The sequence below is a fragment of the Eleutherodactylus coqui genome, chromosome 6, assembly GCF_035609145.1.
Source record: "Eleutherodactylus coqui strain aEleCoq1 chromosome 6, aEleCoq1.hap1, whole genome shotgun sequence".
In the NCBI taxonomy this organism is placed as follows: Eukaryota; Metazoa; Chordata; class Amphibia; order Anura; family Eleutherodactylidae; genus Eleutherodactylus; species Eleutherodactylus coqui.
The window spans coordinates 99611906-99629059 of NC_089842.1; the positions used below are offsets into that span (position 1 = coordinate 99611906).

A 17154-nucleotide genomic window follows, 5' to 3' on the forward strand; every position below is an offset into this window, starting at 1 on the left:
TGCAAATGTGTGCTCTTATGAGGGATTCTATTCAGCTGGTTGAATTATTCTAAAATTGCAGAAGTCATTAAAAGTAGTATTTTGTGTTGAATAAAAAAAAACCACTCAGATCTTAGGTGGGTTGAGCTATTTAAATCATTCTTGTTTGATTTTTTTTTTTTGCAAACAAGTGAAGGTTTGACCGTACCTCCGCTCTTACCTTTAAATGTGCACTGACACCAATTTGTTTGAAAAGGCCACAGCTGCAGCCATTTATTAAATCCGCTTCTTCAAAACATGTTAAATAACACTTAAATAACATTTTAAATGGCACTTTAAATAACCTTTGTAAGAAACAATTGCACATACATATCCAACTTACAGAAAGAATCTCTGGAGTCAACAACGTCACTCCACCATTCCTCCAGAATATGTCTTTACAGTAGTGCACATAACACCTTTACACCTTGCCGAGTCCACCTGACCCAAAGGGCACCCATAGAACATAACGCACTGTATTAATTAAACTCCTGGGGGACAGAACAACCACCAGGAGGTCCAAAACCAGGTTCACCATAAAACAGCTAGCTTTTAATACTCCAATGCTTCCAAAGTATGAATTGACTCTAAGAGCGCTTGACCAGTTACGACAAAAACGTATGCAACTTGCAACCATCTTCTCTAAAATGATTAGAAGTGAGTGGGTGGGTCTGCTTTGCTTGGTGCTCAACTGCCTACACCTTACTATGTCTTACAGCCTGATGTGCCCTTTCACAGTCCCATCACCTTGCCACATAACTAAGCCATCTCCTTTAGCCTTTTTCCAAACTGAATCTTAAAGGTATACCGCCCTATTTTCACTACTCCACATGATTACCGTACTAATTACATTTCTTGACATAACCCCATCAAGACGCGTATTGTGCTATACCAGCAGTCCCCTCCGCTGCTCTTAAAGGTTGTACTTATTCCTGTATGTATCCCCTGCTCCTGTATATGTCCTGTGAGCGCTGCACCCACCGACCCTTTGCACTCTAATGTGATGACATTTGCAGGCGCGGTGCAGATGGTGGGACTCCATGACGCCGGTTTATTTCTCCATATAAATAAGGTTGTAAACATAATAGATAATAAAGATAAAACCGACATAAAAGTGTTTATCATGTTCTGGGAACATTAATGGTGGTTGTCATGCTGGGATTTGCCCGGAGATGTTCTGTGTGTGCCAGTAAAACCTAAATAAGTTGTCATGTGTGCGAATTGCACAATGCTCCCCTCAATGTACGCAGAGTCACCCTCAAGTTGCTGGAAAATTAGTCATTTTCTTAATTATTTGCTTTAGGAAGTTGAGTGGAAGGTGGCCACTATTGCAGCTCCCGCTGAGGTTGCCACTTTGCTTTCCCAGATTCTTTAGTGACCATTTAGTCTAGTTAGACAATGGACATCTACATCCACTGGTGCCATACTGGAGTCTGGAAAATATGGATGGAAACCGTAATGGCAATGAGCCATCATCTAACTTTCGAGCCTTCAGCTTATGTGCCATCTACCCGTCCATCTACCCATCTCTGGGTATCTTCACCTATCATGGATTTGTTGTAGAATTTTTCTGGTGAAAATGCACACTAAAATCTGCAACTAAGTTATTTGTGAATTTAATTGCTGATTTTGCTTGCAGAATATTTCTGTTTTCTGCACAGACCCTACCTTAGTGGGCTATTGCGATACCTTGATTTTCTTTTTCAGCCATTCTGATGTAGATTTGTGGTTGTGCTTTGGATCATTGTCCAGTTGCATGAACCAGATTCAGCCAAGCATTTGGATAGATGGTGCCACTTTTGTCTCTAGAATACTTTGGTAAGCAAAGGAGTTCATGGTTGACATAATGACTGCAAGGTGTCAGGGCCCCATGGCTGCAAAACTAGCCCAAACCATCCCTCCACCACCATGCTTGACAGTTGGTATGACGTGTTTGTACTGATGTGCTGAGTTTGCCAAACATGATTCTTTGGTCTCCTCTAACCCAAAGGACATTGTTCCAGATGTCTTGTGCTTTGTTTAGATCACTAGTTCCCAAAGTGGTCTATATGGACCCCCAGGGGTCGACTTTGACTTGCTAGGGGTCCATGTCAGCAAGAAAAAAAATTGGATGTGTACGAAATGTAAATGGGGGTCCACCTGAGCGGACTCCATTTAGGCAGGCCATCATCAACATTTAGGCATTCTGTAAATGACACCTTACACAGATTATGTACAGAATACTTATAATAGACATAGAAATTACTTACCGCTTTGATATTTCACAAAATTGTTTATGTAGCATTCGCGCAAAACTTCTTGGGCTCTGGCGATAAACAAAACAGAGCTGCGCAGTAGCTAATTTAACTATAAAGTCTCTACCGTGCATCGTTTGCACTGCCAGAGCCCAAGAAGGTTTATGTGAACTACACCCACCTGCTTTGTGGTGCGCTGTGTTCATGTGCAGGTCTTTTCAAGTTTTCATACCGGCAGCAATGCATCGCGCGCATACCTGCTCCTTAACCTGCATTATGGACTATCGCAAGAAAGCTTTTGATAACTTTTCCATCTTCATACCTCGTGGAAAGGGGTTTTAGCGCAGTCACCAATCTTCTTACAAAAAAAAGAAATTGACTGCAAATCACTGTTGGTAGAGATTTGAGACTGTACCTCACTAATTTGAAGCCATATATTGAACAATTGCTATCAGAGCATTAGGCCCATCCCTTCCATTAACTGCATTATTTATGTACTAATTTTATGTAACAAGTTTACTAGGTTCTGATTTCGTTCCAAATCTAAATATTTACTTGCATTTTGTGTCTTTTCAATGAAGCTGTCCGAACCACAGATGACTTTGCGGAAACGTAGCAGATTCCGCGTCATTGCTAGGCGATGATATGGGAAAAGCAGGGGTTTAAAAAAATCTGTATTGCGCATGTCCGACAGCAAGCCATGCGGACCATCCGCAGTGCAGAAAAGAAGAAGAAATGACAGGTACAAGCGGATGCCAGCTGGGCACAGGGTTGGATTCCACTGAGGGCTCCCACATGCGGAATTCCATCTGGTTGTGTGCAGCCGGACTCTACGGAAAACAAAAAAATCAGCAAGTGGTCTACGGGGCAAAAAGTTTGGAAACCTCTGGTCTAGATTAGAGATGAGCGAACGTACTCGGTAAGGGCGATTTTGCAATCGAGCACCGCGATTTTTGAGTACTTCACTACTCGGGTGAAAAGTACACGGGTGCGCTGTGGGTGAGCGGGGGGTTGCAGCGGGGAGTGGGGGGGAGAGGGAGAGAGAGAGGGCTCCCCCCTGTTCCCCGCTGCTACCCCCCACTCCCCTCTGCAACCCCCCGCCCCACAGCGCACCCGAGTACTTTTCACCCGAGTAGTGAAGTACTCGAAAATCGCGGTGCTCGATTGCGAAATTGCCCTTACCGAGTACGTTCGCTCATCTCTAGTCTAGATGCCATTTTGCAAACATGAGCTGTAATGCCATGTCCTTTTTAGAAAGAAGAGGCTTTCTCCTGGCAACCCCTCCAGACCAGCTGCACTTGTTCAGTCTTTTTTTTATTGTACTGTCTGGAATGGGAACATTTAATATACAAACTAAGGCCCTTAGGCCTGCACACGGGCGGAAATTCTGCAGCAGGATTTCCCGAAGAATTTCCGCTCGTGCCCGCCTGCATAGGATTGCATTGCAAAACGCAATCCTATGCACACAGCCGTGATTTGTCCGCGTGAAAACACACGAGGAAAACAAATGGTGGCATGTTCTATTTCTGTGCGGGTCTCGCAGAAGCCCTTACAGAAATGTCAGTAGTGACGGGCCGGCTCCGCTCTGCGCTTGCATCGGCTGGCCAGCAGCCAGCGCATAGCAGGAGAATAAAAAAGATTAGCAGCAGCACTCCAAATTTACAAAGCACCACAAGTGCAAGGTACCATGCAAAGCCCGAATGGGATCCTGACTCCAGGGATCCACCGTTAATCATAGGTAGAGGAAAAGAGGTCAGCCGGGCAGCATCTACTTAAAAATCTTCTTCTTTATTTAGTCAAACACATAAGGGTGAGACAAGCAGCCACGTATGGACCCAGTACAGGGGTCTTTATCAAGCAGGAGAGCGGGTGAGCCGCAGGCCTCTGCAGGGGCACGGGTCCGCATCGCGCTGTGAGAATTCTCGCAGTGGGATCCGACCCAGCCGTCTGCAGGCGGCCTTAGAGTCTCAGATGTAGCTCTTGAGTTTTGTACAATTTTTAGGAGTATTGCACAGTCTGACCTTGGGGTGAATTTAATGGGACGTCCAGTCCTGGGAAGATTGTGAACGCTCTTGAATTTTTTTCCACCTGTGATTAATCTTTCCCATCATACAATAGACTCCAAATTGTTTGGAAATGGTCTTTTCAAACAGCTGCTTCTCTAAGATCATTGCTGATTTCTTTCTTTCTTGGCATTATGTTAACACGTGCCTGAATGCTCCAGACCAGCAAACAGACAAAACTTCTGTTGTTATAGAAGTGGTCAGACTTGGTGATCAATTGATCAAGGGCATTTGATTAGTAGCACCTGCCTGCCAATTACCCTTTTAATTACTATGGAAGCAGAAAGGGTGTACTAAAATTTTCCAACACTGCTTCTGCATTTGGCCTAGATTTTGTTAAAAAAAAATAATGGCATAGTGCAATTTGCCATATGTTGTTATTACGCTGAGGTTCTATTTGCCTAATTATAAGACCTTCTAAGGACCAAAAGCTTTTTTTTAGCATGTCCTGACATGTAAAATCACAGAATTCAAAGAAGGTGTACTTAGTTTATCTTATGACTGTATGTATGTAGGTGTGTATATATACATATATATAATATGTTATGTAGGGTTATAAACTCCCACAGTTAGAAACAACAGACTTCCCGGATAGTGAGCCACCATGTTATGAATATGCACAATTAATAGTGAGATTTGAATTGCGTGGCGTCATCATCCTCGTAAAGCGACAGTTAAAGCCTTTTATGAAGAACGAAACAATAGAATTTTAATTGGAGATTTGAAAACAATAAGAGAAACGTTATTTCAATCATCTTTAAAGCTTCAGACGCGTCTGTTACAGCCGCCATTAATCAGACATATCGGTGGGTAACGCGACTATTTCCCTGACAAATGGCACATTGAACATTTTATGAGGAAAGAACCTGGAAAAGCAACGCCTCATATTGTTACATTTTGGAAATTTCAGGCTACATTTGTAAGCACGCACATCTGTATTGTGGTTTCTATCTACTATTGAAGCCACAAGGCCGTACCAAATCTGTCTCACAACAGACACTAACGGAGCCAGGCAGACCCCATTGATTTCTAATGGGGGTCCATTAAGTTCCGCAAAGGTGTCTGTTGTTTTGAAGGGAAAAATACTGCTGCACAAAAAACAAAGAAAAGAAACTTGTTTCTAGTCCCGTATAGCCCCTTTAAGACTAATATACCTACTGCCAGGTACACAGTCAGAAATGTTTGGGTTCACACATGTATGGAGGACGGGCTATATGGTGCTCACTATTTAATTATAGCAGCTTGTCCTGACGGTTTGCTACAGTGTATCAGTCTGATTCTTGATAATAAGCTATCTTATGTGTTTTCTTTACAGTCCCGCCAGATGATCCGGTAATTATTGGTGGTCCTATAATAAGCCTCCGTGCTGGAGACCCCCTGAATTTAACCTGCCATGCAGACAACGCCAAGCCAGCAGCGACCATCATTTGGATGAGGAATGGAGAGGTCCTGAATGGAGCAACCTATTCCAAGGTCAGCACTGCGTCTGTCTATGGTATCACTGTTGTACTGCTGAGGATTGGCGGTGTCTTGGGGCTTGTGCGCTAGAACTAAACCGCAGGGAGAACTCGGCTTTACAATGCAAGCAGCTCTGCTGAGTTGTTACTATGGATATGTACGAGGGGAAAACATGATATTGATGGTAAGAACCGCCATGACAATGACAGTTAGGGTTGTCGCAGCCCCACCAAATATCTCATCCACACGCTGCAAACATTGTCTGTGCAGAAAAAAAGGAAAATACTGCAGATTTTCACATCTATAGTATTTTTATTCAGTTGTGGAAATGTCTTGGATTTTCAGCGTGGATGTCACCGCTTGCAATGTGGAAGGGGTGAAATCTGCAGCGAATCCACAGCAAACTCTGCATGTAACACATTTGCACCAGAACATTTTCATGGCATGTGGACTTACCCTTGCTCTCACTAATTGATCAACCCTTTAACCCCTTCAGTGGCAGGTTTAGGTAGTCTTAAACACATTTCAGTGTAGCAAGCCCCGGAGATCTTCCGGGTGCGCAACAAAAGTTTTCTGGGCATTTTGCCAACATGTCACAGAATGTATAACATTGAATAATTATATATATATATATATATATATATATATATATACATATACACACATTGCTTTACTTATCCGGTTTTGACCCTAATTTACATTATGTCTTATACTTAAATTTCACCCCAGCTATATTCAGAATTTTTCTGCTTTCCTGCCGCCTGAGTGCAGGGCATTGTAGTAACACAGAGAGTTGAGGGGTTCGGTCACATGACTAAAGGTCCTTTTATGCAGGCAGATTCTGTACCTGGTAACAAGTGCCAGTTGATGATGATAACACCTCAATTAAGACTCATATAGTTCATTTTAACATTAGTATGGAGAGAAACGATCATTAATCGAATCGTTCATCCCTATATAGTTTGCATATTGTTGGCAGCACATCCCATTTTACATGACAGATGGGATCAGTAGAAGATATATATATATATATGTGTATATATATATATATATATATATATATATATATAAATAAAACCCGGCGTCCCACATACAAAAATGCTCGAGTCTCCCATTGTAGTCAATGGGGTTCGTTACTTGAGTAGAGCTCTCGAATTTTTTACGAAAAGCTCGACTCGAATAACGCCGACCCGAGCATCAGGGTGCTGGCTCATCTCTAGTAGACAAGCAACATTTTTTTTTGCCCGTGGAAAAAATGCGATAAGTTGGTAAGCAATCCTCCATTGTTGGTTGACCACTGCCATGTTTACAAGGGGCAATGATCAGGAACAAGAACATTCATTTGGCCGAACTATTAGCCTATGTAAAAGGGCCCTATGATAGGTACAGTATATAAAACCCACCCAGGCACATTATGTAGCATTGGAGGTGACTGGACTTTAAAGTTGATATATATTTAGATTTGGATGTATTTACATAAAATAGATCATAGAGGTCAATCACTACATGTGCAGTTCTTTAGGCCGCGACTGTAGTTGTTAGACCCTCAGTGCCCTGACAAATCCCCCAGATATCTCGGATTCTAGCTCCTTGCATCCTCCTGAGGACGATGCATAAGCCGAGCACCTCGTGTTTCTCCTGCCGCTCTTTCATTCTGCCTCCTGTTTTCTTACTGAACCAAAGAGAAAAACATTTACTTCTGTCTATCTGCTCCCAACAGCCGACTCTGTAATCCCTGCGGCCAGCGCAAACAGATAATTAAAAATGCAATCTACAGTAGGGACCTCACTACGAATGCAGCGAGAACGATGCCGGTTTCCTTCCCAGAATGCTCTGCAGCTCACCACGCTCTATGGTGGCTCCATTGAACCAAGAGAATAAGAGAAAATTGAAAGCTTTTGTACGCCGCTAGCATATCATTACAGGCCTCACATTTCTTTTGTGCCTCAGAAAATGCCACAAAGGAGAAAAAAATGTATTCAGTTCCTCCAGAGATGGAAAAAAAGTCACATTCAGTGGAATATTTCAATAATCAGGATTTGAATATGTGAGTTTTTCATGGTCTGTTATGTGGGCTCACCGCGATGCTGTACCGTATAATTTAGAAACAAGAACATATCGATGGTGCTGATAGCGGAGCCTGGAAAAAATTCTTGTTTAACTATGCGGCTTATAGAGAACCTTAAAGACGCGCAGCGAAGAACGGTGTTACGCTGCAGAAACAACTTACAACAATACAGCAGTCGCATGTATGAATGATGTCATGACCCATCATGCATTGGTCAGGTAGATGGATGAGACGGTGTATCTCTGCAGTTACCCAGAAACTGCACAGCAGTGGCAATTGCTAAAATAGTTGATGCATGTGCAAGGATTTTAGTCTCCTGCATCGTGCCGGTTGACGCAACGTGCTGTAGGGTGCAAAGACTGGGATCTGCATCATGTGTTAGGATTTTACAGATCTGGGATTTGAGGCTCCGTTCATACTGATTCTGGACGGATGTAGCATTAATGTGATTCCATTTTTGCATACGCTATGCAGCGCCTTTTTTTTTTTTTTTTTTGCAGGATACGGAACAGTTGTACATAACAAAATATTTGTAAGCTGGAATATCAGCGGTGCCAGAAGTACCTGGAAATCACTTATTTCTACCCCTGTGCAACAGTCCTGTATGATCTAAACTTGTGAGTGAGAGTGAAAGGAAGGGCACTCTGCCACATACTTCCTGGCTTCTGGCGTCAGGCCGGATACCAGCCAACTGGCAGCCACAATTCACCCTCAACTTATGCTGGCATGGACTCCTCCTAGGGTAGAAGCTAAATCCAAGTGAACTCAAGGACCTCCCATGATATCAAGCTCCTTGTGACTAACTGCAGCCAATGGCAGAGCAGATAATTTATAATATATAGAAACTTGAAAAAAAACAATAACGATACAAGACCCCTAGGAGGCAGCATTATACAAAGAATCTTGCTACAGCGGCTATCATTAGTAATACTATAAATAAGACTGAAAATATTAGAGTGGGGAGTACTTTGGGCTCGTTGCTTCATGAACCCAGCTTTCTAATCCTACAATGACCAGTATAACTAATAGAGGCCAGCTACCAGCATAACCAGTAGATGCCAGTGTGTTATATTGTCCTCATAGCTTATTAAGACTTGTGTAAGGCCAATGGGACATTTAGGAGCAGAGGCCACTTAGGATGCGCATGTTAAATGGTTAATATGGTTGGTTTTTCCCTCTAGTAAGAGTGTGCTTGTGTAGCTCCCCTATGCTGAGAGGACATGTCAGGGACTACTGAGGATTCCTTAACCCCTTTCCAGAACATCTGCCTGGAGAATCAGGTATATTGGTAACATCACTGGCTTGGCTGTCTAGAGGCTGGCGGGAAGATCTGGAGACCATAAGAGGAGGAGACGCGGGACCCTGGCATCCAGATGCTGACTGAAGATTGGACATCTCACACTGCAATGGAGGACCTCCTCAGGCAGCTGACCGCCGGCTTCTTCAGCCATTCGTCACCACCTTCTGAAGAAGCCGGTAGTGAAGAATGGCTGAAGCCGTGCTTAGCAGCGCTCCTAATTTCCCCTGCAGGAAAGCACTGGAGCGGACTACGGAAAGCGTGAGGACGTCTCAAAGTTCGGCAATCCGGAACCAGACATAGATGACTTTTGCATCGGACGTGCTGGAAAGTGAGAACAGAGGCGCTACTCCCCACCACCACTGCCCACAAGAAGCAAAGCGGACCACAGGAGGGTGCTGCTCCCAAAGTGCTGTGACAACAGGCATGGGTGAAGACCCCAAGAATGGCGAGATCCCCGACGGTCAGAGGCAGTCTCTGTCCGCTGGCAATGCCATTTCTTCCCCAGTACCCATTAATGGTGAACTAGATATTGCAGCTTTGAGCAATGTTTTATTAACCCTTTCTAGCCTGCTGCAAGGGAATGCAGGGAGTGGCGCTAGTTTAACAGCCAGAACATCTACTGATTCTAGGCTGTCAATGGTGGTCTGGATCCAGCCTGGGAGCCTGTTTCTGTTAGACCCAGAGATGGGAGCAGGTGTTGGGGTGCTTTTACACAAGACAATCTGTTGGGCAACAGATGCCTGATAGGTCATCCCAACAATAATAATTCCAGTGCTGAATAAGGGAACGACGGCCTGTTTACCTGGAACAACATGTCATACAGTGGGTGCATGCATTTACACTGAGCGATAATCATTCAAGTTCTCCCTGTACTGTGGGAATCCAAACGATACTGTTCCGTATAGAAGCACCTAAGTCTGGTGTGTATGTGAGCTGTGCCTGCTGGGCGGTCATCTCCCTCAGAGTTTAAAGGAAAATATATGGGGCGGTGAATTTGTGGAACTGCTCTCCTTATTGCCGTCGGCAAAAGATTTGCAACAAAGTCCGATAAGAAGGTCGATGACAAGGAGGATGAGTGTAGGAGAGCTCCTGTGAAATCTTCTAACAAGCCGCTACAAGCCGTTTGTATATTTTCTGCTGTTGTGTCAGAACTAGAGATGAGCGAACATACTCGCTAAGGACAATTACTCGGTCGAGCATTGTCCTTAGCAAGTACCTGCCCGCTCGGAAGAAGAGGTTCGGCTGCCGGCGCGGGTGACAGGTGAGTTGCGACAGTGAGCAGGGGGGAACGGGGGGGAGAGAGGGAGAGAGAGATCTCCCCTCCGTTCCTCCCTGCTCTCCCCCGCCGTCCGCCGGCAGCCGAACCTTTTCTTCTGAGCAGGCAGGTACTCGCTAAGGGCAATGCTCGATCGAGTAATTGCCCTTAGCAAGTATGCTCGCTCATCTCTAGTCAGAACGTTCACCAGTCAGTGCTTCTGGGTTAGTTCAAATCATTTTAGATGCTTATCGTATTTTTGGCAGTCTTTATTGGTATCCTTATTGAAAAATGTTTTGCCAAAAATGAGCAGTTTATCCTAACCTTAGTTGGGGAGTCAAGGACGCAAAGGCATATATCATCTCATTTTAAATCGCAGTCTTCTGGCACTACTTTGTCTGGCTTTCGTAAAGGAGTCTGCTTCGCCATTAGCGAGGACCAATGTAAGTGGTTACAGATTTGTAGATGCCGCCATGATGGCTCCTTTTGTCGTGGGACTTATACCGTGTTGCGGTATTTTAAATGAGCCGCTCAGATTAACATTCATCCCTCTGGTAAATCATTTTGACCCAAAAGCCTTGAGTGAGGCTCCCAAGAATGCTTCCCTGGTTAGACGTCTGTCCAGTCTGAAGGCCCAACTAATTAGTTTGGGTTTTCATTATGGGTTTTTTGTTCCTGAGTTTACAGGTTCAGGTTTAAAATGGGGAAGGTTATTAGCTGAGATTAAGAGTAAGAGGGGGATTGGGCCCAATCCTAACATTAATTTTGCATGCTGGAGGGGATGAGATTGGCAAGGTTAATACTTTAGATCTTATTTGGGAAATGAAAAGAGACTTTACAAATCTTAAGGCTATTTTTCTACAAGTTGTACTTTGTTTTACTGAAATTGACCCCCATTTGGTTTGGTCCTGTCCTGACTTCTTTTTCATTGAGATTAACAAATAATTAAACAGGGCAATTAAATAATTGTTGCCATCCTATGGAGCACTGGCGTACCACTAAGGGTCACAATTGCGAAACGGCCCTTTAGCAAACAGGGGCCCACTAGCCCCTGCCATATACTATGTCAGTGCCGCGGCCCGCAGGCCAGCTGTGGGTGGCACTCAGGGAGGGGAGGGCCGTTACCTGTGAGCCAGCAGCTAGTTCCACGCTGTAGACCCTCCCGACGCGAGGTCCTTCCTTCCACTGAGACTGCAGTTATAATTCCTCCCAACTGCAGTCTATCAGTACACTGCCGGCCACGTGATTGGTGCGGCCGGTGGTGCCGGATAGCAGAGGAGGGGAGCAATCAAATATGTATATCTGGTATCAGTTATACCAGCTGTACATATATAATTATATACAGGAGATACCTAGGTTATACCAGCCTTATCCATATCACTATATACAGGAGATACCCAGGTTATACCAGCATGGTCCATATCACTATATACAGGAGATACCCAGGTTATACCAGCATGGTCCATATCACTATATACAAGAGATACACAGGTTATACCAGCATGGTCCATATCACCATATACAGGAGATACTCAGGTTATACCAGCATGGTCCATATCACTATATACAGGAGATACCCAGGATAGGGTGGTGTCACACCTGAGGTGGCGATTCCTGCTCCATTCGTGGAGCTGGAAAAGGGATCCTCATGGCCAAAAGGCTCCATCTCTGGATGGAACCGAACCACGCCATATGGATTCTATTGACTATAAAAGGGGCCGTCTGCTTTCTGCCTAGCTGCCTGGTATTTTGAGCCAGCCTTACACCAGCATGGTCGATATAACTATATACAGGGAAATGTATAAACCTCTCCCTGTATATAGTGATATGGAGCATGCTGATATAACCCGGGTATCTCCTGTATAAAATTATATATGTACATCTGGTATAAGTTATACATTTCCCTGTAGGTAGCAATATGGACCATGCTAATATAACTCGGGTATCTCCTCTATAAAATTATATATGTACACTACCGTTCAAAAGTTTGGGGTCACCCAAACAATTTTGTGTTTTCCATGAAAAAAGTCACACTTATTCACCACCATGCGTTGTGAAATGAATAGAAAATAGAGTCAAGACATTGACAAGGTTAGAAATAATGATTTGTATTTGAAATAACATTGTTTTTACATCAAACTTTGCTTTCGTCAAAGAATCCTCCTTTTGCAGCAATTACAGCATTGCACAGCTTTGACATTCTAGCTGTTAATTTGTTGAGGTAAGCTTGTGAAATTGCACCCCACGCTTCTAGAAGCATCTCCCACAAGTTGGATTGGTTGGATGGGCACTTCTGGCGTACCATACGGTCAAGCTGCTCCCACAACAGCTCAATGGGGTTCAGATCTGGTGACTGCGCTGGCCACTCCATTACCGATAGAATACCAGCTGCCTGCTTCTGCTGTAAATAGTTCTTGCACAATTTGGAGGTGTGTTTAGGGTCATTGTCCTGTTGTAGGATGAAATTGGTTCCAATCAAGCGCTGTCCACTGGGTATGGCATGGCGTTGCAAAATGGAGTGATAGCCTTCCTTATTCAGAATCCCTTTTACCCTGTACAAATCTCCCACCTTACCAGCACCAAAGCAACCCCAGACCATCACATTACCTCCACCATGCTTAACAGATGGCGTCAGGCATTCTTCCAGCATCTTTTCATTTGTTCTGCGTCTCACAAACGTTCTTCTTTGTGATCCAAACACCTCAAACTTGGATTCATCCGTCCACAACACTTTTTTCCAGTCTTCCTCTGTCCAATGTCTGTGTTCTTTTGCCCATCTTAATCTTTTTCTTTTATTGGCCAGTCTCAGATATGGCTTTTTCTTTGCCACTCTGCCCTGAAGCCCAAAATCCCGCAGCCGCCTCTTCACTGTAGATGTTGACACTGGTGTTTTGCGGGTACTATTTAATGAAGATGCCAGTTGGGTACCTGTGAGGCGTCTGTTTCTCAAACTAGAGACTCTAATGTGCTTATCTTCTTGCTTAGTTGTGCAACGCGGCCTCTCACTTCTTTTTCTACTCTGGTTAGAGCCTGTTTGTGCTGTCCTCTGAAGGGAGTAGTACACACCGTTGTAGGAAATCTTCAATTTCTTAGCAATTTCTCGCATGGAATAGCCTTCATTTCTAAGAACAAGAATAGACTGTCGAGTTTCAGATGAAAGTTCTCTTTTTCTGGCCATTTTGAGCGTTTAATTGACCCCACAAATGTGATGCTCCAGAAACTCAATCTGCTCACAGGAAGGTCAGTTTTGTAGCTTCTGTAACGAGCTAGACTGTTTTCAGATGTGTGAACATGATTGCACAAGGGTTTTCTAATCATCAATTAGCCTTCTGAGCCAATGAGCAAACACATTGTACCATTAGAACACTGGAGTGATAGTTGCTGGAAATGGGCCTCTATTCACCTTTGTAGATTTTGCACAAAAAAACAGGCATTTGCAGCTAGAATAGTCATTTACCACATTAGCAATGTATAGAGTGCATTTGTTTAAAGTTAGGACTAGTTTAAAGTTATCTTCAGTGAAAAGTACAGTGCTTTTCCTTCAAAAATAAGGACATTTCAATGTGACCCCAAACTTTTGAACGGTAGTGTACATGGTATAAGTTATACATTTCCCTGTAGGTAGCAATATGGACCATGCTGGTATAACCTGGGTATCTCCTGTAAATGATTGCACATTTTAACACAATCAAAAAACGCATCAAAAACCTGTATGTGATCTTAAAAAAAAAAAAAATAACGCATATATTGTTTAAATCCACATGCAGTTTTTAATAGTGTATGCATTTTCTTAAATTTGAATAGCTCATGCAGTTTTCTGATGTGTTTTTTAACTGCAGTTCAAAAATGCAACAAAAACATGAACAGAGTCTAAACAAACACATTTTTTTGTAGTCCAGAAAATGATTCTTTTTTGGAAAGCTTATGCCAAGGGGCTAGATAATAATAAATAATAATAATCTTTCTTTATATAGCACCAACATATTCCGCAGCGCTTAATCTTAGATCACGTATTGTATGTACATTTGTTTTACAGCTGTATGGTTTAGGTATGGGTTCGGGTACAGATAGGGAGGAGGACAGCCTAATAAAAAAAAAAAAAAAGAAACTACATCCTTACTATATCCTTACCTCCCCTGTCGCTCTTCGGTAGCTGTATTCAGTCCTTGCTGACTCCTGGGATCATGTGAAACATATGATTGCTGAGACCGGGGAATGTCCACAGTGATCATGTATGTGTCACATGATCACACAACCTGGAAGTCAGCTGGGACAGCGGTGCCAACAGCAGCTCCCAGGGAGCGACAGGGGAGGGGAGGATGTAGTTTTTAACTTTTATTAATCAGGCTAAATAAAATAGGGGGCCGTCTGCTGTGCTGACCCAGCAGCTCGGGCCCCTGCCGCCCCTAGATCCCTGTGCATTGTGGGCCCTGTAATTTTATGGGAACACTGTATGTTAAAGGGGATGAATGATAACATGTAAAGGGGAAAAAATGTGGCATGTAAAAAAGGGCTAAAGGTAGCATGTCTATTTGAAAATGGGCACCTAAATGTAAAAGATTGCAAGAAGTAGCATATACATATAGAAGGGATATATTTAGTGGCATATCTAAAACATAGCAGTGCTTAAAAGGATTATCCAGGGATTTTTAAAATTCATCCGGAACAGCGGAGTTGGAACAGCCTCTTCCAGATGAGTTTTGATGAGCGGTCACTTGGTATCGCGGCCTGCCCATCCGTTGCCGGTGATGTCATCGCTGCGTTGATGGCTGCCGGCGCATTATAGGCAAGCGCCCTTCTATCATGGCCGATGCAGAGATAAAGAGGAGCCCACTGAGACTCCATCGCCCGAGGGCCCACATAGACCTGGAGCCGGCTCTGCATGTGACATGCTTGGAACCAGGGGTGTAACTATAGAGGATGCAGGGGATGCGGGTGCACCCGGGCCCAGGAGCCTTAGGGGGCCCATAAGGCCTCTCCTCTCCATATAGGGAGCCCAGTACTATGAATAAAGCATTATAGTTGGGGGCTCTGTTACAGATTTTGCATTGGGGCAACATACACCTCTGCTTGGAACATGCTGAATAGCTCTATGGTGGTTTTATATCAATAATCCTGCTGACAGGTTCCCTTTAACTGAGAATATTGGATTTAACATTGCAGATCGTGCCACTGCAAGGAGCACCAGAGTGCAGGAGGCGGCACTGTCATGTGAATAAATATGTCCAAGCTACATGGATGTCTGCTGACTTCATGTTAGCTCTCAAGTGACATGTCCTCAAATCTCTCTGCTAGTTCAGTGTCTGTACAGAAGCCGAGGTATGCTGTGATGCATCTTGGAAGATGTAGTGTTTATGACAGGCACTGAACATTGCTCTGATGAGAGATGTTCCTGCTTTGGGCTCATAGAACAAAAGATGTTGAGTGTGATTGTGTGAGAAGACAGGCCGCAAATTGATTTGGGATGTTCCTAGTGTGGATATTGCAATCTGGAAACCGGAACACAGCAAGCCACATTATACGCTGTAGGGGACTGACTGTCAGCACAATAGTGTCCAGTACCATTGGGAATGCAGCCATTACTGTAGCACTAGTGGCCTTTAATCTTATGTGTCAGCAGATTTTAGTGGACACTGAAGAGTAGGCATCATTTCTTGCACTCTAGTCACATCCAAAGCTGCATTCACAATTGTGCTGCTTAGTTCTTGGAGTAGGCATGGCTGTATCTAACCTTCCATGTCACTCAGCTGACCTAACAGGTAACCTCCTGTAAGGCACTGCTGTATGCTAATAGGAAACCAGCAAAATTGTGAATGCAGCTTTGGGTGTAACTCGAGTATGGCATATGATTTAAGTAATGGGATTTACAAAGTTTCTTGGCTGTATGTTTCCTGCATACTTAAAGGGCCACTCCAGTGGTTTTTTAAAAATCCATTTACTATGTAGATCACATAAGTGAGCTAGTGATGCCTTGGTTAGTTATCTCTGTTTGAGACTTCCAGCCACTTTTTCCTCAGATGGTCATGTGATCTCTGTTCTGATCAGCTAAGATGTACTTGGTGGTTATGGAATTATTTTCTAGTTAATTTCTCAGTCTGTGTGATGCTATTACATGGATCCACCACTGACACAGTTTACAGGAGGATACAAACACTCCTATCACAGTTACTGAGGATGATTACACAGCGCCTATCATACAGTTATAATAGAGGAGATCACAGCTCATCCTCCTAACTGTATACTTACGGTCTGTAGCTTATATAGGTGAATATAGAAGGTAATCAGAATTTTATTGTCTCCCCCAGCAGGCAGATATGGTATAACATCAGCTAATGCTGTGCTGAGGGGATTGATGTGAAAATGAAAGCAAAAAACCCCAACCTCAAGATGGTGGCTGATGAGCATCAGACAGGAGTCTGCTCTGCATGGAAGTGACTGTGATACACATAGGAGATCTCCAAAGTGTGACAAGCAGGGGCATAGCTAAAGGCTCAGGGGCCCAGGTGCAGAAGTTCAGCTTGGCCCTCACCACAACCTGTGCCTATACCCATACCCATACCTAAATCGTGCTGTATGCAGCTGCAAAACACATTTACATACATCATCTAGCGCCTTGGCATAAGGCCTCATGTCCACTAGCTAAATGGATTTGCGGATTCCGCGGCGGATTTTGCCCATAGGGAATCCTTGACCATCCACGGTCCATTAAATTGATTTTTGCACCCGCGGATGGCATTTTAAAAGAATTGCGTTTTTCG

General features: G+C 43.8%; 1 protein-coding gene across 2 annotated transcripts in view; it reads left to right on the plus strand.

Moving 5' to 3' along the window:
• The window catches only part of KIRREL3 (kirre like nephrin family adhesion molecule 3), a 765513-nt gene that overhangs the window by 612717 nt on the left and 135642 nt on the right, over nt 1-17154 (plus strand). For both annotated transcript variants that reach the window (XM_066607257.1, XM_066607258.1), the window contains exon 5: nt 5631-5788. In XM_066607257.1, the coding sequence (XP_066463354.1) occupies nt 5631-5788 (158 nt within the window). The remainder of the gene's footprint in view (nt 1-5630; nt 5789-17154) is intronic.